Genomic DNA, 27,826 nt, shown 5'->3' on the forward strand with positions numbered 1-27,826 from the left:
AGTGACTATCAGCTCTGTTTTAAGGAAATCCAGTATAACATGTGTTCAAATGAACAGAATTCTAACAGCGTGTATCTCTTTTCTTTCGTTTTTCATTTTTCACGTTAATGAAGCTCAATGGATCAGTCGCTCAGAGTCAGGATGGGTGTCTCAATCACTCCGGCTCCTTTAATGTGACTCCAGCGATTCCATTTCCTCATCAACTCCTCAAATCACATCCAGTGCTGCCCATAAAACTGCCTGTGCTGTTTGTAGACGTCAATCCTAATTAACTTTGTCCTGACCCCAGCGTGCAAGGCGTGCGGTAACAAGCTCTCACGAGGAGCGCCCGATGCCAGCCAGTGGATCCACTCGTTTGTTAGCTGCGATCGTCACTTATCCTGAAACTCTGATACTTCCATTTGAAATTATGACTCGGAGTCATTTGAGAAGATTTCACAGAGTTCCTCTTATGCTCTTGGGCTGGTCTGGCGCCAGATGGTCCGTTGGGTCAGATGAACCCCTGTGATTATCTCCGGGCCGGATTGGGTCACTCGCGGGAATAAAGTGCCATCACTGTACATTAGATTGTGAAGGTCTCAGAAGAACAGCTCTTGGGTTGATGGATCAACAATGGCTTCTTCAGTAGGCTTTCATTGGAGATTAAAAAACAGAATTAGAGACTGTTTCAATTAAAGTTAGACTGATATATCTATTTTATCGATTAATCGTTGCAGATAGTTGCTTTTTGGAATTATCAGTTATTGTCAAAAATGTATGCCAACAGTTTGCTTTTGTGTGTGTGTGTGTGTGTGTGTGTGTGTGTGTCTGTGTGTCTGTGTGTGTGTCTGTGTCTCTGTGGCCAGAGCTGGATGATTCTACATTTAAATTATTTTATTTTTTTCTACTGTATAACAGCAGCCACTAGAGATGAAATTAAAACAATCATGTGGGGATTTAATGTATCTAAATCGTACATCATTGACAATATCCATCCATATTTTTTATCCTCACTTCAATCTGTGTTGGGTAAGTTACTCCACAAAAGTAATTAAGTACTAATTACATCTTTTACATTGTAATTAGCTTAGTGTACTAATTACTCTGTCTGAAAAGTAATTAAATTACTCATTACTAATTACTTTTCTAAAACCTACAGTATATCAACTTCGACCAGATGGACAATAAAAGGATGTAAATCAAATTATTATTTTAATTCTTTCAGATAAATCCAATAACGTCAATACAATTATTCTTGAACTGTTCTTAAACTGTTCCTAAATGGCTAATAAAATCTGTAACTCTGTAACTTTATCATTTCTTCTCCAAGTAAGTACATTAGTTGCAAATGGCTACATTTCATGTTTGCACCATAAGCAACATTTGTAACAGTAAACCGTTACAGCGGCCCCTCAGCAAACCAGAGCAGAAGGGGAAAAATATTGGCTTACAGTTTATCACGCGCTGAAACTTTATTTGGACTGATACTTTACAATCTGGAATCATGCGTAACGGTGCAACAGTCACATGAAGCCCTCTTTGACACCTGAACTTCTTCAGAACATCGAATCTTAGTGACGCCTGCTAGATGTAGCACAACAAATGAAACAGTATGCAGGTGTCTCGAAGTGGATTTTTAATTATTGAAGCTCTTTTTAACTTGACACGGTGTATAAAATCCGTCGGTCCTGCACAAACCTCGAAAGGAACCGCAAGACACGCTGCAGCAGTCAAAGACGTCCATCTAGCGCATCATTACATCAGAAAACAATTGAAACACAGTGCAGACGTGCACAAAAACACGCTCGGTGTGAACAGCCCCTGCAATCTCTCAAAAGTGTATATGTTGCCGTGTCAAGTGCTTCAGTAGGTACTTGCGCTTCAGATCTGCATTTGTCTTATCTGCATGTGTCATAAACTCGTAGTAATGGGAATATAATATGTTTCAAGGAAAAACTAATTGATTACAGTAAAGCGTTACAAAGTAACGTGGGGAATTCAATGCATATTTCAATGCATATTTCAATGCATTTAAAAAAATAATAATGTGTTCAAAATTGAAGCGATAATGTGCAAAGAAAATGCGACACTGTGAAAACAGGCCTCGTCAGCAAAACACTGTCTTCAACTTCAGATATTGTGAATAAAACCATACTCCTAATTAAACCTCATCTGGTGAAATATCTATTTAAATACTAAACTCTTCATCTGATGAATATATAGGCTATAAAAAGCTTTATTTGGTAAATACTTAATGATAGAGCATTGTAACAAAGCCAAGTCGCTGAGTCCCTTGTGTGTTTTGGGCTTGTTAATAGTTAAAAGTCCAGCGTTATGCACAAAATTATATTTTTCTGGTTATTATTGGGATTTCGGTTTAACAGTAAACAGCATCTGTGATTTAATTTATTTTGGACTCTTAGTAGCCTCCATGTCTGTGCCTGTCATAGTAAGTAAAGACTTTTTAACATTCTCTAAATCGATTTTAAAACACTTTCGGCCGATTCATTCGATATCGGTCTTTTCCACCACCTTAGTTATCGATATCGGCAATGTCTTCTATTGGTCGACCTCTCACTGTAGACCCCAGTGCTCAAAATAATTAAATGTATTGAGTAGGGAAAAATTACATCATTCAAATTAGTTCAAATAAATTCATCTTGATGAGTATTTAGAGCTTTCTCTTTCTTTTGAGTTCACTAAACTGACACCTTTTAAGTAACCTGAACTGTGTTATTGTTTTGAGTTTAATGAACTTAATTTTTATTTGTTTGGTAAACTCAAATTGGGCAGGGGATTTCCCGTTCCCAGCATGCTTTGCATGGGACTCGATAGGGAAAGTAAATGTTAAAATATAGTGTTATTTTATGTGTTTTTGCAACATGAATGCAAAGAGGGAAACTTGTTAGTGTTTAATGTTTTGCTATGTTGCCATTTAGAAGAGTTTCAGTTATGTTGGAGTTTTGGGGGTCACCATTATGGTGAAGAGTGGAGCTTGAGCTTATCTTGAGCACTGATGCGAAGTGTGTATCTTACTGCTTCATCCATTATTAAGCAAGTCACTATTCAGACTTAACTTGGGTCAATAAAGTGCCGGAAATAACTGATTTGTGTTGAAAATTTTTTTTTTTTGTATGAGTTAGCTTACTCAAATTTTCAAGTTAAGAGCAATTAGCATGCATAAGTAGTACAAAATCAAAACCTGACAGTTCCACTGTGGCATGGGAGGCGTGGTCATGCGTCAGTCTGCGGGAGAAGATAAGCACTATCGGCTGTTTGTGCTTGTAGGTCATTCTCCCCTCTCTCTCTGGCGAACCTTTTCAGGCCTTTCTCCGCCATCAATATAATGAGAGACAGGTGTTAGGAGTAATTACAACCCAGGTGACGAGCATTACCGTTCTCCCTCTCCCGCAGACTGACACATGACCACGCCCCCCCATGCCACATCCACTTACAAATTGTATGTAACTGATTACCTCAATTTTTTTGTTCTGTTAACTGATTGGGGTTTACAGTGTAGTTTTAATAGGTTTTTTTCCTTGATTTTTTTTTTTTTTTTTTTTTTTGTGTGTGTGTGTGTCTTAGTATTCAGTATTGTAATATGAAGTGGAATATGAGAGTATTGTGGTTGAAGGACTGTGCAGTTTACTGAATAAAAAAACACATTTAAACCAAGCAGATGAAATCAGTCAGTTCAGTGATCAAAAGTGGTAGTGAAAAATATTTGAAGTAGTGCTGTCGAACAATTTTAATTGAATTAATTGCTTAGGCTGTGTATTGAGACAATGTTCGATTCAATTCCGATTGATTTAGATATATTTCAGTTATAATGTCCATTTTGCTCACATATGAAAGAAATTCCCTCTCAGTTAATGCTGATAATGTTACATGGGACCTTCTAAGTTAGTACATTACAAAAATTTTAATTTGACAATTTTTTTAATTAATTTTGATCATTTTGGTTACAATTTAACTGAGTCTTGAAATTGCATATATATATATATATATATATATATATATATATAAAAAAAAAATATATATATATATATATATATATATATATATATATATATATATATATATATATATACACATGCATAATTTATACTATATAAATGTATTTAAATTTATATGTAGAAAAAGTGCTAAAACGGTACTGTCACTTTAAGAACAGCATCAGTTCAGTGAGCGTCTCACAGAAGTGTTTTGGTTGAGCGAATGTTAACGCGAGTGGAGTCGAACGGCTCTTTACCGCAATCATGCTGTGTGTGATTAGAATGAAATGTTTCTATTTTTGTTGTTTTTGATCAGCTGACTGTAAAGAACCAAAAGGATATTAAAAGAGACATTATTCAGTGACAAATGGGTTGTGTGGATCTCGTCGTTGGACACACATTACATGGAACGAGTCAAACTTTTGGGATCTAGTGGTGTTTATGATCTGCCCCTGTAGATTCTGTGGTTAAAAGAATTGCATATTACAGAGTTTACGCACAATTCAGGGTTGGGGGTGTTGATTAATTGCATTAATTTTTATGTCATTGTAATTAATCGCACTAAATTAACATGTCAGATTGACAGTCCTATTTAGAAGGCATGCAGTGATCAAGACAAGAACAATGAGGATTCAGGCCTCACCTGCATTAGATCTGCACTGATTGTGCATGAAAATAAACTTTCTCCATCACAAGTAACAAACATTGTTTTTCTGAGCAGTCTGATGTTTACTGGACTGAAATTCACTTGCACACTTGAGAATAGATGTTCAAGGGGATTTGTGCATTACAGTATGTGTATGTTAAATGTTAACAGGGTCATACACACAGATCACAATGTGTTTTTGCAAACGTGTAAATCTCTTAAACTCGCTTCTGATCTCTCGTGCAATTCTTCAGCGTGTACATGGACTCGAGCGCCTGAACAATAACGCAGCGACGGTAACACGCCTTTGAAGTCGTTGCATTAGAAGTTTCAGCACGGAGGCTTTTTCCATGTGAAAACCCTTTCGTTTTTAATCAGAGTGGATTCAATTAAATTATTCATATTCTTCCCAAACGCTTTTGTGGTGCAGATATGGGATCACTGGAGAAGAAAGGAGCTGCCAGCGAGTCACGTTTAATTATTAGGTTTCAGGGAAACTGTCGGCAGGAACGTGTGATGTAATTAAGCTCAGGTGATGAATGCTTATATTAAAAGCATTAGTTAATATGACTGACACTGGATATATGCTGGATATCTGTTAGCATTGGCATTCATCTCAATTGGCGCAGGACCTCCAGTTATATGGGATTTGAATTCTGCTCTTTTTGCTCATGTACACTCAGTTCTGCCACTGGCAAAACATTTACTATAATATAATGATTTTATTGTATTTTTTTGCAAGCAACAAATAAATCAGCAAAAACAAAAAAAAGTCTGCATATGGGCCATTGACTAAAAAGGTTGTCCAATGTGTTAATAATGATTAAAAACAAAACAAAATTGAAGTTTAAAACATGAGTCGAGTTTGTGGACATGTTGGTTTCATACATTTTTGGTAAACATTTTTATTGTATTTTTTACAATAAATAAATAAATAAATAAATACAAATGGAAAATATTGACTTTAAAAATGTCAAGTGCTGTAACCATCAAGTAAAATTAATAATAAAAAAAAGCTTTCCTTGCTTGAATTTATGTGTGCACAACTTAATTATTAATTTCCAAACATATTTTTTAATGTCCTTTTTTTTTTTTTTTACAAATTAACAAAATTATTTTTGAAGTCACAAGGTGCAAGAACAAAATATGCCTTTTCATAAGTGTCAGAATATCTGATGTTTTTTTAAACTTCACACAGTCATGAGGTGAAGACAGATAACACATGATGACTTGACCTTGGTTTGTTGGACAAAAGTGTTTTAAATATGTATGAATAATAATTTAAAACATCGTTTCACTGCTTGTTTTTGTTTTTTTAAATAATAAAAAATAATTATTCCAAACTACTTATGCCAATGTTTTTTTTGTTTTTTAAGAAGTTCAGTTTTTTATGAGAATTTTATTTATTTACTTATTTATTTTTCCTGTCTCCAAACAGTCAAACCACTTAGACATTTCTGGTTTTAAGCCCCAGAAAAAAATATATATATCTAGATGACTCAGACATTTAAACAACAAAACATGTAGAAGGGTGTAACGGGTTAAAATGGGAAAGGAGGCAGTGGGAACAGGCTGAACAGTCAAAGTAATATTTAATTAAAAAAACACACAAACACACACACGGCAGCTGCATGTGGCTCTCTCTCTCCAGAACTGCCGTATCCGGCTCGGCTTTATCCCTCTCCTTGGCTGATTAGCCCGATTGGGGGCCGGCTGTGCACACTCACAGCCCGGCCCCACCCTTCTCCTCATCACACTCCTCCCTCCATTGCCTCAGGCCGGGAAACCCCAGCATGACGGACCCCCCCCCCCCCCCCTCCTTTCCGAGGGGGCGTTGTCCTTCCGGCCACGCCTGCCGGCAGGCTTTCCCCACTTTTCGAGACCTGGGAGGGAAACAAGGAGAGGGAAAGAGCGAGGCGGAGCGACAGTGAAGAGACAAAAAATTGCTCGCAGTTCCCAGACATGCCATCACCTGGTCCTCGACCACTCCTCCACCCTCTGGTGGATGACAGCCGCTCTTCCCTGGGCGGACCGGAGAGAGTCCTCTGACCCCTGGCGGATGGAACGCCCCTCCACGTTCTGGCGGCCAGTAGCGAGCCCCACCTCCCCTCGCCGACGGCAGCCGTTCCTCCGCGTCCAGGCGGCCAGCAGCGACTCCTCCGTCCCCCGGCGGACGGCCGCAGCTGCTCCTTTGGGCGGACAGCAGTGGCGAGGACTCCTTGACAGCACATCCCTCCTCCTTCCCGGGATCTGGCACCAATGTAACACGGTTCAAATGGGCAAGGAGAACTGGACGAAGCATCAAAGTAATATTTTAATGAAAACGTAAAAAACACAAACATAAACACACACACACACACACGGCAGCTGCGTGTGGCTCTCTCTCTCCCAAACTGCTGCATCGGGCTCGGCTTTATCTTTCTCCTTGGCTGATTAGCCCGATTGGGGGCCGGCCGTGCTCACTCATGGCCCTGCCCTTCTCCTCGTCACAAAGGGTATTAAAGTAATTGTTGTGTGTGAATTGCAGTTTTAATGCATTTTCAAAAAAACGTCATGTCATTGTACCATTCATGGCTACTTTTGCATGTTTTTTGCACACATACATTATTAACGCAGTTACGGCATATACCAGCAGCCTAAACTGACCGGCCAAACCATGACATCCTGATAAATCTCACTGAAGTGACCTTTATGAACTTTAACCCTTTCTGCCTCTCTGCTTTGTGTTTGACAGATGTGTGGAGATCATCGCTAAGGAGGGCCGGAGTTTGAAGGAGTTGTATCTGGTGTCCTGCAAAATCACAGACCACGGTAAGAGAATTAGTGTGAACTGTCATCTTTTACAGTCAGTTTTTTTTCTTTCAGGTCAACCTGTATCATGACAGAGCAGCAATTGGTTGGCATGTCTATCAGCTAGCTACCTGAATCATAACTCTAACTTGAATTGGTAATAGTAACTTGAAGGTATATTCAAGTATGTTTCTCTGAAGGCGTGAAATCATGTCCATCAGAAAATACAGTAATGATGGCAACCAAACCCTCCGATCACACACAACAAAGGGTGAAACATCTGCACGTGTTTATGCACTGAAATACGGGGCGGTTTGCGTAATTACTTCCTGCCGAGACTGAAGGACAACGTGAAACGCTTGCCGCTGTAGCTGACTGATTACACTAGAAAACAATAACTGCATGGAGCTGCCAAGCATCCACAGATCATAACTGGGATGTTAGTAACCGCATGACATAGTGTGCAAAGTGTCTCCGATGAGACGTGTATGTAAATGTTACGTGTACGGCAAGAGGTTGTGCACTTGTCCTTTCTGAGTAACGAAAACACATTTGGGTTTTATTAGCGCAACACAGTTTAACACTCTCATCACATGTAACCGAGAGTGTGCGAATGACAGCAAACACAGAGCAACACAACGACTGGCTTCAGTCATTTTTAGTGGAAAAAGATTTTGCTCTAAAATTACACCCTTAAAGTACAAGACCTCCTGGGTGAATTATTGCGTGTTTGTGTTGACAATGTGCACAGGAATTGACCACAACTCTGCCACATACTGTAAGTTTCCCATAGATGCCACCACGGTGAAAACGACCAGCAGTCACAAGCATCAGATGTCATTACACAGAGATGTGTCACTTATGGTCTACAGGGAGAGCAGTTAGTTGTAATAACATAAATGAATCTGCCTGAGGGATGCTCTTGAAAAACAGCCCCTGTAGAGCACAGGACCGTGTTAAATGCCAACAGAAGACTGAATATCATTGTATTTTTACCTATAGGTGTAAGTCATTTTTGAAGTAATTTTTCAGTCTATAATGAAAGCAAAAAAAAAACATGTGCAGTGCCAAAATCACAGCCAATCAGAACAGATTTGATGTTTAACCCTTTAATGAATACAGTGCATCCAGAAAGTATTCACAGCGCTTCACTTTTTCCACATTTTGTTATGTTACAGCCTTATTCCAAAATGGATTAAATTCATTATTTTCCTCAAAATTCTACAAACATTACCCCATAATGACAACATGAAAGAAGTTTGTTTGAAATCTTTGCAAATTTATTAAAAATAAAAAACGAAAAAAAAATCACATGTACATAAGTATTCACAGCCTTTGCCATGACACTCAAAATTGAGCTCAGGTGCATCCTGTTTCCACTGATCATCCTTGAGATGTTTCTACAACTTGATTGGAGTCCACCTGTGGTAAATTCAGTTGATTGGACATGATTTGGAAAGGCACACACCTGTCTATATAAGGTCCCACAGTTAACAGTGCATGTCAGAGCACAAACCAAGCCATGAAGTCCAAGGAATTGTCTGTAGACCTCCGAGACAGGATTATATCGAGGTACAGAAAAATGTCTGCACCATTGAAGGTCCCAATGAGCACAGTGGCCTCCATCATCCGTAAATGGAAGAAGTTTGGAACCACCAGGACTCTTCCTAGAGCTGGCCGCCTGGCCAAACTGAGCGATCGGGGGAGAAGGGCCTTAGTCAGGGAGGTGACCAAGAACCCGATGGTCACTCTGACAGAGCTCCAGCATTTCTCTGTGGAGAGAGGAGAACCTTCCAGAAGAACAACCATCTCTGCAGCACTCCACCAATCAGGCCTGTATGGTAGAGTGGCCAGACGGAAGCCACTCCTCAGTAAAAGGCACATGACAGCCCGCCTGGAGTTTGCCAGAAGGCACCTGAAGGACTCTCAGACCATGAGAAACAAAGATTGAACTCTTTGGCCTGAATGGCAAGCGTCATGTCTGGAGGAAACCAGGCACCGCTCATCACCTGGCCAATACCATCCCTACTGTGAAGCATGGTGGTGGCAGCATCATGCTGTGGGGATGTTTTTCAGCGGCAGGAACTGGGAGACTAGTCAGGATCGAGGGAAAGATGAATGCAGCAATGTACAGAGACATCCTTGATGAAAACCTGCTCCAGAGCACTCTGGACCTCAGACTGGGGTGAAGGTTCATCTTCCAACAGGACAACAACCCTAAGCACACAGCCAAGATAACAAAGGAGTGGCTACGGGACAACTCTGTGAATGTCCTTGAGTGGCCCAGCCAGAGCCCAGACTTGAACCCGATTGAACATCTCTGGAGAGATCTGAAAATGGCTGTGCACCGACACTCCCCATCCAACCTGATGGAGCTTGTGAGGTCCTGCAAAGAAGAATGGGAGAAACTGCCCAAAAATAGGTGTGCCAAGCTTGTAGCATCATACTCAAAAAGACTTGAGGCTGTAATTGGTGCCAAAGGTGCTTCAACAAAGTATTGAGCAAAGGCTGTGAATACTTATGCACATGTGATTTTTTTCGTTTTTTATTTTTAATAAATTTGCAAAGATTTCAAACAAACTTCTTTCACGTTGTCATTATGGGGTATTGTTTGTAGAATTGAGGAAAATAATGAATTTAATCCATTTTGGAATAAGGCTGTAACATAACAAAATGTGGAAAAAGTGAAGCGCTGTGAATACTTTCCGGATGCACTGTACCTCAGGTCTTTAGTGACCCGGGACTTCATTTGTTGGAGTTATGACACACCTCTTTAGTATTGCCCAACCTTTCTCTTCTGAATAGTGTCACACAAAAAAAGCAAAACTGCATTATTATTTTTTTTCTTCATATAACTGCTTAATTACCAAAAGTGTATATGTTCATTAAAGACTCGAGATATGTAATAGTGTGGCTTTTTTTTTTTGTTGCACATCCATAAATCATATTTTTATTATTATTTTATATCTATAAAAGTTTACTATCACAGGATATATATTTCTTTGTTTATTACAAGATAAATTAGTACTATATTCATAAAAATGACTACTATATCATGTTGATTTTCTGTGTGACTGGTGAATTATCAGTTTCTCATTTGCGTGTACATTTCGTACTCAAGGTGGCGCTGATGATTGACTTGATTGACATTTGACATTGATATTTGACGAAGAAGCAACGTGGAAGTAAACTATAGCAGGTTTAACACATGAACAGTTTGGCTGTTGTCATTAGTGTGTACTGCTGAATTTATGTAAGTTGTGCGTCTATTTAGACTTGAAAAGTGCCCCAGAAAACACAAATGTGTATCTTATGTGTATCTTATGTGTTATGTGTAGTTCAATATGTGTTTAACGGACAGTTGATTTTCATGAAATTTCTGTATGGAAGTCATGAATCCTATTCTGTATTTGTTGCATCATCTCTTTGATATCTTCGATATATAGCCCAACCGATTAATCTGTGAATATTAGGCCATATTGAGATTATTGGCAATGACCGATAACCGTGACTGATTGGCGGATGAACAAAAGTGTCACTTCACCCTTGCGTGAGTTCCAAAGTTTACCAACAGTCTAGCGAATGGATAATCCCAATTTTCTGTTTTCAAATATAATAATTATGTAAAATAAATGTTTCTTTTCATCGACTTTTTTTTTTTGTTTTTTTTTTGTTGCTTTTATTAAATTATATAAATCATCTCACATCCCAGCCAAAACAACGTTCCCCTAACGTTAGCGTACGGTTCCCTTTTGGTTATTTTTCTGAGAACCAATTCCTAACATTCTAGGAACGTTCTTTTCAGGTTCTGTTTTTTTTTTATAAGCATAAATGAAAGTTTCCAGAACTAGAAGTCGACCAATAATGGGTTTTGCCGATAGGATAACTAAGATGGTGGAAAAGGCAGATAACCAATTAATCGGATTTATACATTTAACAAATAAATATTTATTTGTCAAAAAAAAAAAAAAAAAAAAAAAAAAAAATCATTCTTTTCTTTACTATGACAAGCACAAAGACTTCAAGGGTCCAACATTAATAAAATCCAAGATGTGGTTTATTTTCCAACCAAAATCTCCAACATAATCAGAAAAAATTAACATTTGATTTTTAACTATAAACAAACCCAAAACATACCGGGGACTCTTATTTTGAAATGACAGAGACTTTGCTCTGTTACAATGCTCTACATTTAAGTATTAACCAGATTAATCTTTTAATAGCCATATATACTGTATTCACCAGATGAAGGGTTTGTTTATATATGTATTTAGTTCACCAGATGAGGTTTAATGAGTGATAAGGTTTATTATTATTCACAAGATATGAAGAGAAAATGATGAATAATTTTGGTGCACGAATCTCCTCGATGTATAGTTTTTATTTCACCTCTAGACGTCGCTGTCATAGTGTAGAAACCGTTCTAACGGCCACATGGAACACGATAACCAATAGTTCCAAAAAGCAACTATCGGCACCAATTAATCGGTAAAACCGATATACCAGTCTGCCTCTATACAGAACGTTCTCTAATGGTTATTTTTAGGTTTATTTTTATAACCATAAACTAACCTTCCTAGAACATTACAGGCAGATTTTTTTATGTGACAACCTAATACAAACTTATACAGAACGTTCCCTAATAATTATTTTTAGGCTTTATTTATTGTTTAAACAATTGTAGATTTATTATTTACGTACAGCAGGGTTACAGAAGAGGTTACAAGAACGTTAGGGGAACGTTCTCCAAACCAGCAGGGAACATTCTCTTTCCATAAAAAACCCCGAAAAACAACCTTTCCAGGTAAAACAAGAGAGAACATTAAAACGTCCATCCTAAAGCGTTCTGAGAACCAAAAATTGTTATCCGGGATTATATCGGCCGTCAGTCACACCGCTCTCTAGATAGCCATCAGCATTAAAAAATAAATATAAAAAAGCCACTAGTTAGTAGAGAAAGACTGAGTGTCCAGCGGTCATCTTGGAGAGTTACTCTGTTCACCAAAAGAGGAAAAATAAGCGTTCTGTGGGTTTTGGGGCTCAAACATGTGAACTCTAGAGTCTCTCCCTTGAGTAAAGCTCTGATCCTTGGCTAATGTATTTCAGGCCACTTTAGGTAATAACATATAAGTACCTTTCTAATGTGCCGAATCACTTCCAACTCCTCGCAGCATTTGTTTCATCTCAGATGAACTCGTAGTGACTGTAATCACCTGCGTGGTGCGCTGACCTCTCCATCTGAGTCCACGGCCGACCGTGATGAATGAGCACATCATCACAACAATACACTAATGATGCCCAGGAATGTGCTTTAGATAACTGCGCGCTGGCCCTTTTGGACTGTTTAACCAAGATGAATCGCGGTCACCTGATCCGGGGCTTTTAGAAGGAACCCCGGGCCTCTCCGGACTAATGCGGGTCCGGTTAAGGGTGATGTCAAACAAGATTGCTCCTTTGAGGGAGAGTAAATACGCCTGTTCTCCCGCGTCCTGCCTCCTAATAGAATGATTGGTGGATTTCCTGGACGAACGTAGATTTCGTATCCGCCGGTTTGAACTGCTCTTTTCCAGCTCCAACATTGATTATTTTTTTACTAATGGCTTTTAGGAGTGCGCTCAGGACGTCCGCTGTGTTCCTCTTGTCCATTTCTTTTTTTCATCTTGATGTTTGCTTTTAATAAGAAGTTTTAGAGAGCCAGAGCGAAGCAATAATGCTCCTTTAAATTCCGCCGTGATGTAGTAGAGAGTGGCGCGCAGATGCGCAGGAAATGGATGGACTCCATGGTGTCCACTCGACAGAGAATGTTTTGAAGTACTCAACACACACTCACACACACACACACACACACACACACTAACATACCAAAAACATTCTCAGCTAATGCTTTTAACTATATAAGGAACCTTCTAACTTGCATTATGAAAATATTAATGTTGAATATTTTATTTTAGCATTTTTTCCATTATTTTGATTATGTACAAATCCCATGTATTCCATCAATAAATATTTGGCTTGAAATTATATTTCATATATATTATTACAAATTAGTTTACATGCATAGTTTGAACTGTTTACAAGTATTTGCATTTGTATATAGAACAAGTGCTAAATCGGTACTGTCTCTTTAAGAACAGAATCAGTTTAGCGAGCTTCTCTCAGAAGTGTTTCGGTTGAGTGAATATTAACAAGAGTTGCATGCTCTTTACCGCAGTCGTGCTGTGTGTGATTAGAATTAAATATTTCTATTTTTGTTGTTTTTGATCAACAACTGACTGTAAAGAACAGAAAGGATATTAAAAGAGACATTATTCAGTGACAAATGGGTTGTGTTGGATCTCGTCTTTAGACACAACCAAACTTTTACTCTCAAAACGCTGCTGAGCTTCTTCACCACTATACTACTTAATCACTGCTGAGAGAAATCTGAATGTTCACCAGCCAGTGGCCAATCACAGGCATTATTAGTTGAGACGATTGAAAGATTGATTTTAGGATTTTAAAGGGGTAGTTCACCCAAAAATGAAAATTCTCTCATCATTTTCTCACCCTCATTCCATCCTAGATGTGTAGGACTTTCTTTCTTTTGCAGAACACAAATTAAGATTTTTAGAAGAATATTTCAGCCCTGTAGGTCCATACAATGCAAGAAAAGGGTGACAAGAAATTTGACGCTATAAAAAGCACATAAATGCAGCCTAAATGTAATCCATACGACTTCAGTGGTTTACTCCATGTCTTCAGAAGTGATATGATAGGTGTGGGTAAGAAACTCCCTGCCCAGTAGGTGATGATATGCACTAAGAATAAAAAGAAGAAACACAAAAGAAGAATATTGTGAAAGTAAAAGTGAAAGTGGAGATTTATAGTAAAAAAAGAACTTAAATATTGATCTGTTTCTCACTCACACCTATCATATCACTTCAGAAGACATGGATTAAACCACTGGAGTCCAGATTACTTTTATGCTGCCTTTATATGCTTTTTGAAGCTTCAATGTTTGGACCCTGTATGGACCTTCAGAGCTGAAATATTCTTCTAAAAATATTAATTTGTGTTCAGCAGAAGAAAGAAAGTCGAACACATGTGGAATGGCATGAGGGTGAGTAAATGATGAGAGAATTTTCATTTTTGGGTGAACTGTCCCTTTAAGAATCAATATCAGGATTCGGGGATTGTTCAAATGAAGATTGCGATTAATCAGAAAAACAATATATTTACCCAGCCCTAGTTTACATGAGATTTAAAATAATCAGGTTATTCTCTGCTTTTCACATCAAAGTGTAAACACTCATGTGCATAACACTTGCTCACGTTGTATAAACCCGTAAGAACGGCGGTAAAGGTGTTTACATGCACAGCGAAATTGAGATAGTGGGCAAAAAATGTCAATCAGATTATGACTGAACCGTTTATGACCGTACCCTTGTCATTTTATTCAGCATAATCATTCAATAAATCTTACACAGATAATGCTTATTAAGCTGACAATGTATCATATAAACACTTTAAACAGTTTTCCTTTATCGAGGTAAGGTTATAAATGGTTTAAGCAGTGTTTGCCACCATCCTTACCAGTTTTTCCAGTGTGTGCAAATGTGTGTTTACGTTTTGACATCAAACGCAGAGGACAACCAGATGATTTCAAATCTTATGTAAACAGTGATTTCTTGTTATCTGTGTAAATGTAAAAGTGCTCAGTGTCACCTTGAGAAACACCTTGAGGTGCATCATGTTTAAAGAATAGAGTGGATTGATGATTGCCATCATCCACTTTTTGATCGCAGGGGAAAAAATGAAGCACATGATGTTGCTTGAAAGAAGCAAAAGTGTGCAGGAGTTTGAGGATGATAACAGGAGATTTGAGAGGAAAGTTTTGCTGATTGACATGAAAGAACGCTGTTTGTACAAATGTAGTGACATTTTCTAAATAATGGAGTGGGTGTTTTTAGTATGACACATTTATTAATGGCCACAAATGCACTCAAGTCAAGTCATTTTTATTTGTATAGCACCTTTCACAACACACATCGTTTCAAAGCAGCTTTACAGAAAATGAAAAGTAAAGTCTTAGAGACATCATTGTGCAGTTTGATTAAATATGATTGTAAATTGAGTATAAAAATAAGTATGTGACGAGGAGGAGGCTGGGCGGGGCCATGAGTGTGCAGGGATAAAGCCGAGCCGGATGCGGCAGTTTGAGAAAGAGAGAGTCACACGCAGCTGCTGTATCCGGCTTGGCTTTACCCCTCTCCTCGGCTGATTAGCCCGATTGGGGACCGGCCGTGCACACTCACGGCCCCGCCCCGCCCTCCTCCTTGACACAAAGTAATTAAATAATAATTGTATTTATAACCCCAGTGAGCAAGCTGAAGGCGACTGTGGCAAGGAACACAAAACTCCATAAGATGTTGATTAATGGAGAAAAATAACCTTGAGAGAAACCAGGCTCACTGTGGGGGCCAGTTCCCCTCTGACTAACATCATGAATATAATGACAATATTACTTATTTATGTGCAGTGCAAGTCATGGGTTAAAATGAGTAAACTAAGTAAGTGTTGAAGTTCATCCTGGATTAACTGCAGAAGTTCACATTGATGCATTGTCCTTGTTAGTTGGCTGATGAAGGCTTTAATTGATAGTCTATGTATTCCATTATAAGAGTGTAAGTCCATCAATAGACCGAGGTGATGCAGGCCGAGATCAATGAGGTACATCATAGTTCAACCGGCCGGTAATTTCGGTGGGGTCTATCCTAAGTCCAAGGTTCAGGCAGTGGCATATATCTTATGTCTTACGGTTGGAGTTGGCATCAGTTCATCCTCTGAAGTCCATCGTAATAGACTGAAGTGATGTCTGGCTGGCACCGGCTGCGTTGAGTCGTTATCACTCAGAGACACATAGCAGTGGAGTCCGACACCAAGCAGGAACGGAGCTGGATCTGGCCGGCTCGGTAACCTTGGGTTTTCCTTCAAATCTTCTTCCAATCATGCAAAAAAACAAAACAAATGGGGGGGGGCAATTTGAGCATTAAAGGTGTCCATGTACATTTAGTCATCTTGTTCATTCAGTCCTGCAGTTTGTATGTTTCATTTTCTAAAGATAAACTCTTCTGCAGACATCAGAATGAGTGTCTAAATGACCCTTCTCAGATCTGTGGTTAACACTGGGCCTTTAAATCAGCCCTTCTCCACTAGTTTCGCTTCAGAGCCAGATTTAACATTGGACATCACGTGGCGATCCAGTACAGCTCTAAATTGTTGATCAAACAAACAAACAGACAAATAGAATCCTTAAAGACAAACATTGAAATGTTTTGCGTGAGTTAGGGTATAGATGTAGGTTAGTTGTGTAATGTGTTTTGTACATGATTGAAATCAAGCCGTTTTCTCCAGAAACATCCAGCACATGTTTTTATCTCTTTAGTATGTGTTCATATATTCTTACTTGCTTGTAATTATTTTTGGCTCAAGTGTATGGTATATTGCTCAGCAATTCGTTTAAGCTGATAGTACACAAGACATTAATATATCATACAGCAGACATATGTTAGAGTTATCCCAATTGTGCTGACAAATCGGTTTCTAGTGAATCATTTGGTGCCGCATCGGTTAAAAGATCTGTTTACACAGAGGATATCGATGAAGACAGCTGAGAAACAACTGTTTTATTTGCATGTGCAGACGAATATGGATTTATGCCTGAGCTTGTGTCTTTGTGTGTAAGTGTGCTTGCAGTAGGGATTTGGGCAAATAATTTCATAGTTACAGTTAATTACATTATTATTTTAAGTATGACTATTTATTCCCTAATAGACATTTCTCTCTGTCTCTCTCAAAAAAATTAAAAATAATAATAATTGTTTTGTTGCTGTACAACACCAGAAGTTTATAATATAATATAATATATTGAGCTAATTAGAGCATCCCTGTAAATGAAGTGTTCTTCCACCATGGTCCATAAAATAAAAATGTATTAAATAGAGTGAAATAAATTAAATGCAAATTTTTTTAGTGGCACTTTAAACATGAATACATTTTATTCTATTTATTATTGATTATTCATACTGTAAAAAAAGTGATGTGTTTGAAGGATTTAAGTTGAAAGAAATTAAGTTGGCAATGCTTTTTGAGATGAATTAACTAAACTTAAAATGTCATCTTGCCATGACTTTTACATATAAACTGTACATATTCATTTTACATATTTAAAGTAACTTTAAGAAGAGTTCTTAATCTGTCAGCGTAGTGCTATGACAATTGCTTCCTTTATTTACATGGTTTTAAACTGTTCCTTATTGTGAGCATCTCGTGTACATTTCTGTACTGTACAGCGCAACCATTTGTATGGTTATTTGTAAGGATATGACCAAAAAAGACTCATGAATCAGTCTTAACCCTTGTGCAGTGTTTGTTTGTGACACTTGTGGTTTCCGCGGGTCAAAAATGACCCGGACATATATGTCTAATATTTTTATTTTTTTCTCATTTTTAATTTTTGTCAAGATATGTAAAAACACAGTTTGCTAAAGTAAAAACACTGAAGCTTTTGGGGGGTATTTTATGGTATTTAGACCTTATTTAGCTCTAAATTACACCATTCATTTATTTTCATATAAAATAAGCAACCTTCATGTTATCTTCACTTCAATAGAAACATTTCAGTAATGTCAAAACATCACAGTGTGTCATGCATTGGAGGTTTCTGGTGACATCTGCTGGAATAATAATAATAATAAAAATAATAATAATAATAAAAAAATAATTACGGGGGCCTGGGTAACTCCGCAAGTATTGATGCTGACTACAACCCCTGGAGTCGTGAGTTTGAATCCCAGGGTGTGCTAAGTGACTCCAGCCAGGTCTCCTAAGCAACCAAATTGGCCCGGTTGCTAGGGAGGGTAGAGTCACATGGGGTAACCTCCTCGTGGTCGTGATCGGTGGTTCTCGCTCTCAATGGGGCGTGTGGAAAGTTGTGCGTGGATCGCGGAGAGTAGCATGAGCCTCCACATGCTGTGAGTCTCCGCGGTGTCATGCACAACGAGTCACGTGATAAGATGCGCAGATTGACGGTCTCAGAAGTGGAGGCGACTGAGACTTGTCCTCCGCCACCCGGATTGTGGTCAGTAACCGCGCCACCATGAGGACCTACTAAGTTGTGGGAATTGGGCATTCCAAATTGGGGAGAAAAGGGGATACAAAAAAATAAAAATGACATGAAATAACAAGTATGTCCAGTAGATGGCGGCAGTTCTCAGTGCATTGGCTGATCTCTGTAAGCTAATGTTTTAACAACTGTAATTTCTAGATATTATCACAAGTTATACATTGGATATATATTTAGAAATTGTAAAAAAACCCTATTATTTGTCAAATTGTCATTCTGTCTTTTTTTAAACCACTTGATGTTCCAATATGCGGTCAAACCTGACCTTGCTGCCACAGTCAAATCTGACTGTGTTACATTGAAAAGACTGAGTCACTCTTTTGGGGCCTGTCATTTATTTTAAACATCAAACAAAATTCCAGCATAAGCTTTGTCACACAGGGGTCAGACTCAGACTTCGACCTGTGTGGTGTATTTGGTATATATAGACAGGTTTGTTTACACTTGTGAGGGCCAAATGTCCTCATCAGTGTAAAAAAAATAAATAAAAAAAGCTCTTAAATGGGTCAGATGATGTTGATCTTCAAATCTAGTGATGTGCACATGTTTGTGTGATGGTTGGGTTTAGGTTTAGGGGTAGAGCTTGGAAATAGAAAATATAATTAGCCTGATATGAAATCAGTGGAAGCCAATGAGAGATGGCTAATATAATCAAACAAACCTGTGTGTGTGTGTGTGTCTGTGTGTGTGTGTGTGTGCGCGTTTTCTGCATTGTGGATGTTTTATAGTCTCACTCTTTCATTTTTGTGTGGTTGTATTCTGCATTGTGTCTGATTTATTGATTTTTATTTCACCAAATAAAAAAAAAGTCTCGGTATTTTAGTATTTCTCATTCATTTCTTATATCGGGACCCGAAACACTACACATGTTTTTTTGGTTTTTTTTCGACCACTTAAGACTTATCGTATCAAGTGTGTTTAGGTGGCTGGTGGAGGAAAAGTCACCAAGTCTTTTACCAGTCAGATAAAGGATACCATTTTTATTAAAGAAACAAAATCAAAATGGGTAAAAAAAAAAAAAATGACCCGAGCACCACATGAGGGTTAAAGTCATGCAGAACCAGGTTATGTGTTTACCTAAGACTAAAATTTGTGTAAATATTGTCTGGATGTCCAGAACAGAGTTTGCTGTAATAATTGGTTCTTGGTTAATTTAAAAGGATCATTTAATTGCATACAATTGTCCTTTCTATACATATATCTCACTTGCCAGAAGTGGGTATCACAGGAAGGAGTATTTGAGTAAAGAATGTGTTTTTACCTATAGTGCAATCAAACTAGAATACAAGCATGCACACATTGTGAATTTTTGCATCTCATCTGTATGTAAATGTGGACTCCCACTTCTGACTGTTTCTATATTTGGTGTATGTCCTGCAGTCTCATCTGAGAAAAGTTGTAAAGAGTGTCAGGCACGAGGCCTGATGTGATGTACATTTTCATTTCATTGTATGTGTTGTTTGGTTTATCTAGCAGCATATGTATCTTATATTGTCAGTGTAACAGTATACAGTGCTCATGTGTGTTGTTTTACAGCGTAATGTTATCTGTGTTTCTCAGGAGAGTGGCTATACTCACGTTGAGAACAACATTATTGGCTTGCACTATTTAAAAGCGAAATGGACTTTTGAGGATTCATTAGTTGCTCATCGCAGCTCTGACCCCAACAGCCATGAAAATGATTGTGCAATATTTCTTTTACGACACTGAAAATTCATAACTTTTCAGTGCCATCCTGAAGGACGAATAGGAGGAGGAAAATTCACATCGTAGAACGTGTTCTCTGGGAGACAGACAGTCGTAAAATCCCTCGCCCTTCTGTCGTGAATACCTGAAACGGAGCCAGTGAGAACCGCAATATCATCCAAAGAGACGTGTTTTTTGCTCTCTCTGATTCAGGCTTTTGAAATACTACTTAATATCTGAGGGCTTCGACTGTCTGATGAGATTCGACTGTTGACTGTTTTCAGAAGGCCAAATCAACCCAGTTGGGCGTCACATTTTACATGATTTTGTAACCAAACCACTGTGTAAAACCATCGTAAATGACAACATAAAAATCTCTAAATGAACGTTATCAAATATTATAAAATGGATAGTTTCAGTTCTAATTTCTATATGGATGAGCCACGTTTGAAACCTTTGTAGAATGAAGCAATAGGCCATGAGAGCCTGTGAGTTTACCACAGATAAGGATTGTTTTTGGCATAATCCGAAGCGATTATGCGACGTTTTCCCATGGTAAAATCGCTGTTACACACGGCCTTTAAATACAGCTCATCCAATCAGAATTTAAAGTAGAGGTCTGCAACCCGGGTTCAGGTTTGTAATGAATAAAAAATAAACAGGCCTACCTAACTAGTTTTGCACACGTGCTCTCACTCACAGACACCTGCTAATGGATGAGTTAGGGGCCGTTCACTCCAAATGTGTTTTTGCGTGCATCTGCTCTAATTTTCCATCGTTTCTCTATGTAAACACATGCTGGATGGACGTCTTTGTTGCACTGCATCTCACTGTTTCTTCAGTGTTTTGCGCAGGACCGGCACATTTGTTTTGGACAACATGTCAAGTTAAAAAGAACTTTAACATTTTAAAAACACATGTCGAGACACCTGTGCTCTGTTTCATTCGTTGCGCTGCGTCTAGCGCAGGTGTCGCAAATATTCAACGTTCTGAACAAGTTCAGGCCGCAAAGAGGTGACTGTTACATTGTTACACATGATTCCACTGTGTATGTTTACTGTTACAATACTGTTACGAATGTTGCCTACGATGCTTACATAAAATACAGCCTATTGCAACAGTACTTGCAAGGAGAAAAAATTATAAAGAGAGTGTGCGATTTCGGGTTCGGGCTTAAAATCTGATGGTACCGTTCAGGCCGGGTAGGATTGGGTCAGGTTCGTGCAGACCTCTAATTTAAAGTGGAGACTATTTGTTTTCTAAAAGATGATGCGCACCTGGGACAGCACATAAATTGAATTCTATATTTATGCAGAAAGTTGGATTAATGAGCTATATTGTTTATTTTAATCAGAGCCTGATCTCATGAAAATTCTGTGACTGTGGCGACATTTTCACAAAATGGTATTACATGGTTCGATACATGTATCGCAGCAGTACCGATGTGAAATGTCCACTGTGTGGTACTAAAAGCGAGTTAAATGTTCTCCCAAACACATTAGGTTTTTCGAGTTTTAATCAACAAAACCCGACCTCCCTACCCTAAACCTTAAACCTAAACCTAACTGATAGTGTCTGGAAAAGCAAACGTGAGACGAAAAACACAACCACATCATTTTGTGGTGCTTCTATGACACTTTGGGTTCACATGTGGACTCGTGTCATCTTTAGGACTCGTACCCCACTCCTTTACATCACAAGTGAATAAAAGTCATTGCTGTTGTAGCGCCTCTAGTGTTCATTTCACCAGGAATCCACCACGATATGTACAATGAGCCATGCTGAAATCATTTAGCAAAAATGTAGTTATAATAACGTGATTCAATGATACCAGTTTGATTTTAATTGTTATTTGTGAATATTTAACTATTTATTGGACATTGGTGTCTTTTATTTTACAAGCTTTGGCTTGTGGCTTATTGCTTTAGACTGGTATAGGAAACTTAATTAATGCAAGACAAAAATAACACCAAAGAGTGTTTGCATGACATTTGAGGCCAGCTGATGTTTGGTCATCATCTTACTGCATTAGAAATCTCTGGTAAAAGGGCGGCTGTTTGCGGATTGTAGTGTGTCTGTAGTCTGAAAGCGTTTGCAATTTTTATTTTAGCCCTTGTAAAATGTGTTAAGCTGGAGCTCTTATATTGGCATCAGGTAACTGCACCCGCAGGATGCAATAACAGCAGCGCAGGGCTTTTATTGCAGGTAATGCTGTTGCAAATACAGCGCCGGCTCTCTTATTACACCCCCTGTGACTAATGTGCTCAATTCATTTTTTATATGTCCCTCGTTTTCATACTGCCCTCGTTTCTCTATCTGCACGAAGAGCACAAGAGCCCGGCATTCTTAAGCGCAGATATTTCACGAGCTCAAGTTTCTTTGCCATGAAAACAGGCCGCTTCATGATTTTACAAGTTTTAAACAGGTGCAAGTGTGAACTGACGCTACAAGCCACAGAATCCAGGCCAATGTGAAGCACTTCCATGAAATTAGGTGCCTATTTTTGAACACACCGTCCCATGGCTCTGGATCTCGCTGCTGGTTTTCTCTGCGTGTCGAGATGTGAGCGCTGTGGTGTTGACGGTTGGTTGTGACAGTGGGAACAGGGTGTTTAATGGTTAGGAATCCTGCTGTGTGCCATAGGAATACAGAACTAGAGTGACAATACCTGTCGGCGGTGAGATGTTCCCCGAGCTTTTCACACCTCAGCCGTGAGATTTTAACCCCGTCGGAAGAATAAGAACGAGGTTTCTTGAGATGTGCTTGACAGGCCATCCTGGGATCGAACCAACGTTTCGCTGCACTGCCAGTATAATTGTTACACTTTAGTTTTTGGTGAAAGTGCAGTTTTTACTCATAAAATATTCAGAAAGTTGGTTCTCATGAAGTTTCTTGAAACTTTTACACTCTCAGAGTTGGCTGGTGAAGAGTTTCAGTGCCAGAAAAACAGTTGAGTTGCACAAAACTGCTACATTTCGTTGAACTAGATATGAAAACGTGTGATCTGCCCCCAAATGCTACTTTTCTCAGAAATAGTTTCACTTTTCTGAGTCACTTTTTCATCAACAGGTGTCTTGGTGATTTTTAGTGGATGTATGAAGTCAGATGTCCTATCAGAGGAACCATATAGGTGGAGATCAGGGGGTGTACTACAGAAAGATCCTAATCTTATCTGTTTGGTAACCATGGCAATTTCAGTTATGATCTCATTTAGGACAAAAGCTATTACAGAACAACATTTCTAAATGCATTTTCTTATCTTAACTACAGATTGGAAAAGAGCATTACAGAAGCATCCTAACTTGCCAAAAATCTTAAATAAGTGTCCTAACTTTAGGACAAGCCCACTGGTGTCCTATCTGAAAACTTATTTGAAAGCCAGCAGTTACAGTCATTTTACAAAACTATGAAATATAACTATAGTACTGTCTGAGAATAGCGCTACATTTATTAGCGATACAAAATGAAGAAAAGCGATGTTTGATAGTGGAAACACATTTGGATGATGTGCTGCGCTTTGACGATGATAATGCATAAAACTTTTATTTGTGCGGGCTTGAATTTAAAAGTGTGTCGATTTTGTTGCTCCGTTTTCATCTGTCTAATGTTTAATTCGCCACAGCCGTTTGCACGTCATTGGTTGCTTGGTAACAGACATGAGAGGTGATTATCGAACTCAATGGAGCGGTTTAGGATTTCCTAACTAGAGATAAGATGCGTTTTTGTAAGATAAGATAAGAATCCTAAATCAAGATAGGAAGTTTTCTTTAATATGCCTCCAGCACGGGCCTGTGTATCTCAGTGAGTATTGACACTGACTACCACACCTGGAGTCGCGAGTTTGAATCCAGGGCGTGCTGAGTGACACCAGCCAGGTCTCCTAAGCAACCAAATTGGCCCGGTTGCTAGGGAGGGTAGAGTCACATGGGGTAACCTCCTCGTGGTCGCTATAATGTGGTTCTCGCTCTCGGTGGGGCGTGTGGTGAGTTGTGCGTGGATGCCGCGGAGAATAGCGTGAAGCCTCCACACGCCCTACGTTTCCGCGGTAACGTGCTCAACAAGCCACGTGATAAGATGCGCGGATTGATGGTCTCAGACGCGGAGGCAACTGAGATTCATCCTCCGCCAACCGGATTGAGGCGAGTCACTACAACACCACAAGGACTTAGAGCGCATTGGGAATTGGGCATTCCAAATTGGGGAGAAAAATCTCCAAAATACATAAACTATGATGGAAATAAATTTGCTGAATAAACTCCTATTGAATTTATTAGAAATACAGATAACACTATACAATAAGGTTCCATTTATTAACATTAGTTAATGCATTAGTTATCATGAACAAACAATGTATTTTTAAGCATGTATTCATCTTTTTTAATGTTAATTAATATCTATACAGTACATTTGTTAATTGTTAGTTCATCTTAGTTCATATTGCTTGTTAAAGAATACAAGTTTTTATTTTAAAACTGTGTGTTTCATTCATGTTAACTAATATTAACAAGTGTTACCGGAATACAAGATGCGCATCAAAAAAGTCATGTGACTGAATAACTCGTTCACAACAGGACGAACCAGCGGACCAATCATTGCATCTGAAATGTTGCTGTGGTCATCCTGAAATAATGGTGTCCTGAAAATCCAAAGTTTGCAAAGAGTTTGCAGAGCGAATAAGTTGAAAACAAACTTAAACTGTGCTAAAGAGAAATATACATTTCTCCCAATATATATGATAAAAATAGACACAAATGAGTCAATTGTTGACGTACAGTATGAGCATAGAGCTATAAAATGAATGTGTATTGCATAGCTCAGATCATTTTCTTTTAATACTATAATATATTGTATAATACTATTGTATTGCATTATTTTAACCATGGGCAAAAAATGATTTTACTAGCTCAGTTTTACAGTTGAATTTAAAATAAAGGGCAAAAAAAGTCTATAAATGCATACCACATTCCACCCCATCTGTCTCATCCATTTTTGGGAAGATGCTCCCACATCTTTAGTTTTTCTCGAACTTTGTTACGAATAGTCTAACATGTCAAAATTGAAAAGGAAATACAATTTCCAACTGCTTAAAATAGTAGGTAGGTTGCTAATGACCTGAGACAGTAATAGTAATAGTATACTGTATCTATCTATATAAGTTCACTATCACATCATATCTTGTAGTTTGCTTATTACTTTATAATTCTTAGGTTTTAAAAAGGTTCAAATAAAAATGTATACAAATTAGTAGGAGAAAGCAGGAATAATTCTAATGCTTTTATGTTTTTTGCTCGTTTATTCAGAAAATATTAAAGGTGCTATATGTAATATTTTGGTATAATGGTATAATTTTGGTGTAATGCATTTCTTATATCTGCTTGTGTCCAATTACACCGCCTTCAGAGAGCAGCTCACATTCTTCACATCTCTTGCAAAGTGATTGTCTTCCAATCTGCTGGGCGTTGTTCTCTGCACCTCACTACGCTTCTACGGAGGATTCCTATGAATCTGCTCCCGACTTCCACAATGCACACACTCGTCTACGAGCACACTCTTCACGGATCTGCCCATTGTGCGGCTACAGCACATACTCATCCCCAAAATTCCTTCCCTCAACTGCAGCCGCTGCCGGGATCTCCAGTCTTCGCCAGCACAGTTAAAGCTATCATTTATTTGTAATAAATCCTTTGAACTGTTCCTCTGCTCTTGGGTCTCTTTGTCTCGCTCTCGCTCCCTGGCACACACTAAAGACTGAAACCACAGGAAGTAAAAAAACTTGTTTCACCCACAGATATCTTAACTACACAGTAAAGAGACTATTTGTATCAGAATCCCTCACTGAGAAATCCACAGAAATGACCCTCTCCACATCAGCTGTCATTATCCTGCCCGCAAAGTGTCTCTATTATGTTCTGTTATTCTCATATGAAAATTGAGCATGAAATATTGATTTGATGAAAAATGGCAGATGAAATGCAGATCTTGAGTTGACAAGGGCCGTGATTTATTCAAAGGAAGTTCATCAAATGTCTGAGTGATTCAGCTTTCAGGAGTATTTCATGTTAATTTACATTCCTAGATAGTTTTTACACATGCAAATTGCACATTGAATGTACTCTAGAAATAACATGAAGATTTATCTAGAGTTTTACAGTTTCACAAGATGCTAGGGTGTTGTGAGTGGTTGTCAGGGCGTTGCTATGCAGTCACTATGGTGTTTTGATTCTTTGGAGTTGCTAGGGTGATCTGGGTGGTTGCCAGGGAATTTCTATGCAGTCACTATGTTTTTTTAAAATTCTTTTCAGTTGCTAAGGTGTTCTGGGTGGTTGCCAGGGCATTGCTTTGCTGTTACTATGGTGTTTTGATTGTTTGATTGTTTTCAGGGTGTTTTGGTTGGTTACCAGAGTGTTGCTTTGCGGTCACTAAGGTGTTTTGAGTGTTTTTAATGTGTGTTTTTTATTTTTATTATAGTTGCTAGGGTGTTCTGAGTAGTTGCTAGGGTATTGCAATGTGATTGCAAGGGTGTTCTGGGTTGTTGCTAGCTGGTTACTGACTATGGCTGGGTGATATGTCTTAAATTATATCTCGATATTTTTCAGCCTGTTGACGATATGCGATATATATCTCGATAATTATGTATTTACTCTAAAATGGCTCAAAAGTGTTTTGTTTTTGTTTTTTTCCAGAGGAACCATCATTTCATCCAAACAGCCATTGTAGCCAAGTAAAATCGATAAAGACATTCAATTAAAATATAATATATTTTCATTAAATAAACACAAGGAAGAATGAAATTGTGCATTGAACCTGCATTACTTTGATTTCACAATGCACGTGAACTGATCTGAGAGCGCCGCCATGCGCGTGCACACAGGTCAGCGTGTAACCGTTTTGTTCTGAATAACACACAGACCGTGTTTATCTGTCTTTAAATCACAGCCTTTTGTGGATTAATAATCACATATGACCAATTTGCCATTTTGAATAATTGTGCAGCCCTGAAGGATCGTGAAATTAGTCTACTGATGCGCTCTTTACGAAACTTAATGGCCATCGCGATATTCACAATATTGGTAAATTTTACATTGTCAGCAAAATTATCTCGATAATGTCGTTAATATTCAATATATCCTAGTGGTCTGCATGGGCCTTAAAATGAAACCCGACCCTACCCATCCCAAACGATACCGTCAGATTATAAGCCCGAACCCGATGTCGCTCACTATCTTTATAATTTATTCTCCTTGCAAGTACTGTTGCAATAGGCTATATTTTATGTAAGCATATAGGCAACATTCGTAACAGTATTGAAACCGTAAACATACACAGATTTAAAAAGGCACAGCAGCCCCTCAGTACACTAGAGCAGAATGGAAAAAAGCATTGACTTACCGTTTATTTGCTGAAACTTCACTTGGTGCAGAACAATCTGGAATAATATGAAACAATGCAACAGTCCCCTTTTTACAGCCTGAACTTGTTCAGAACGTTGAATCTTTGTGACAACTGTGCTAAAAAACAGTCTAGATGCAGTGCAAAGAATGAAACAGAGCGCAGGTGTCTCGACAT

The 27,826-nt window shown here is 38.5% G+C and overlaps 1 protein-coding gene across 1 annotated transcript in view; it reads left to right on the forward strand.

Moving 5' to 3' along the window:
• fbxl17 (F-box and leucine-rich repeat protein 17) overlaps positions 1-27,826 on the forward strand; it is a 370,606-nt gene that overhangs the window by 260,835 nt on the left and 81,945 nt on the right. Inside the window, exon 8 of the mRNA XM_051668507.1 lies at positions 7,355-7,431. Coding sequence (XP_051524467.1) covers positions 7,355-7,431 — 77 coding nt within the window. The remainder of the gene's footprint in view (positions 1-7,354; positions 7,432-27,826) is intronic.

Source organism: Myxocyprinus asiaticus, chromosome 33 (assembly GCF_019703515.2).
Source record: "Myxocyprinus asiaticus isolate MX2 ecotype Aquarium Trade chromosome 33, UBuf_Myxa_2, whole genome shotgun sequence".
Taxonomy (NCBI): domain Eukaryota; kingdom Metazoa; phylum Chordata; class Actinopteri; order Cypriniformes; family Catostomidae; genus Myxocyprinus; species Myxocyprinus asiaticus.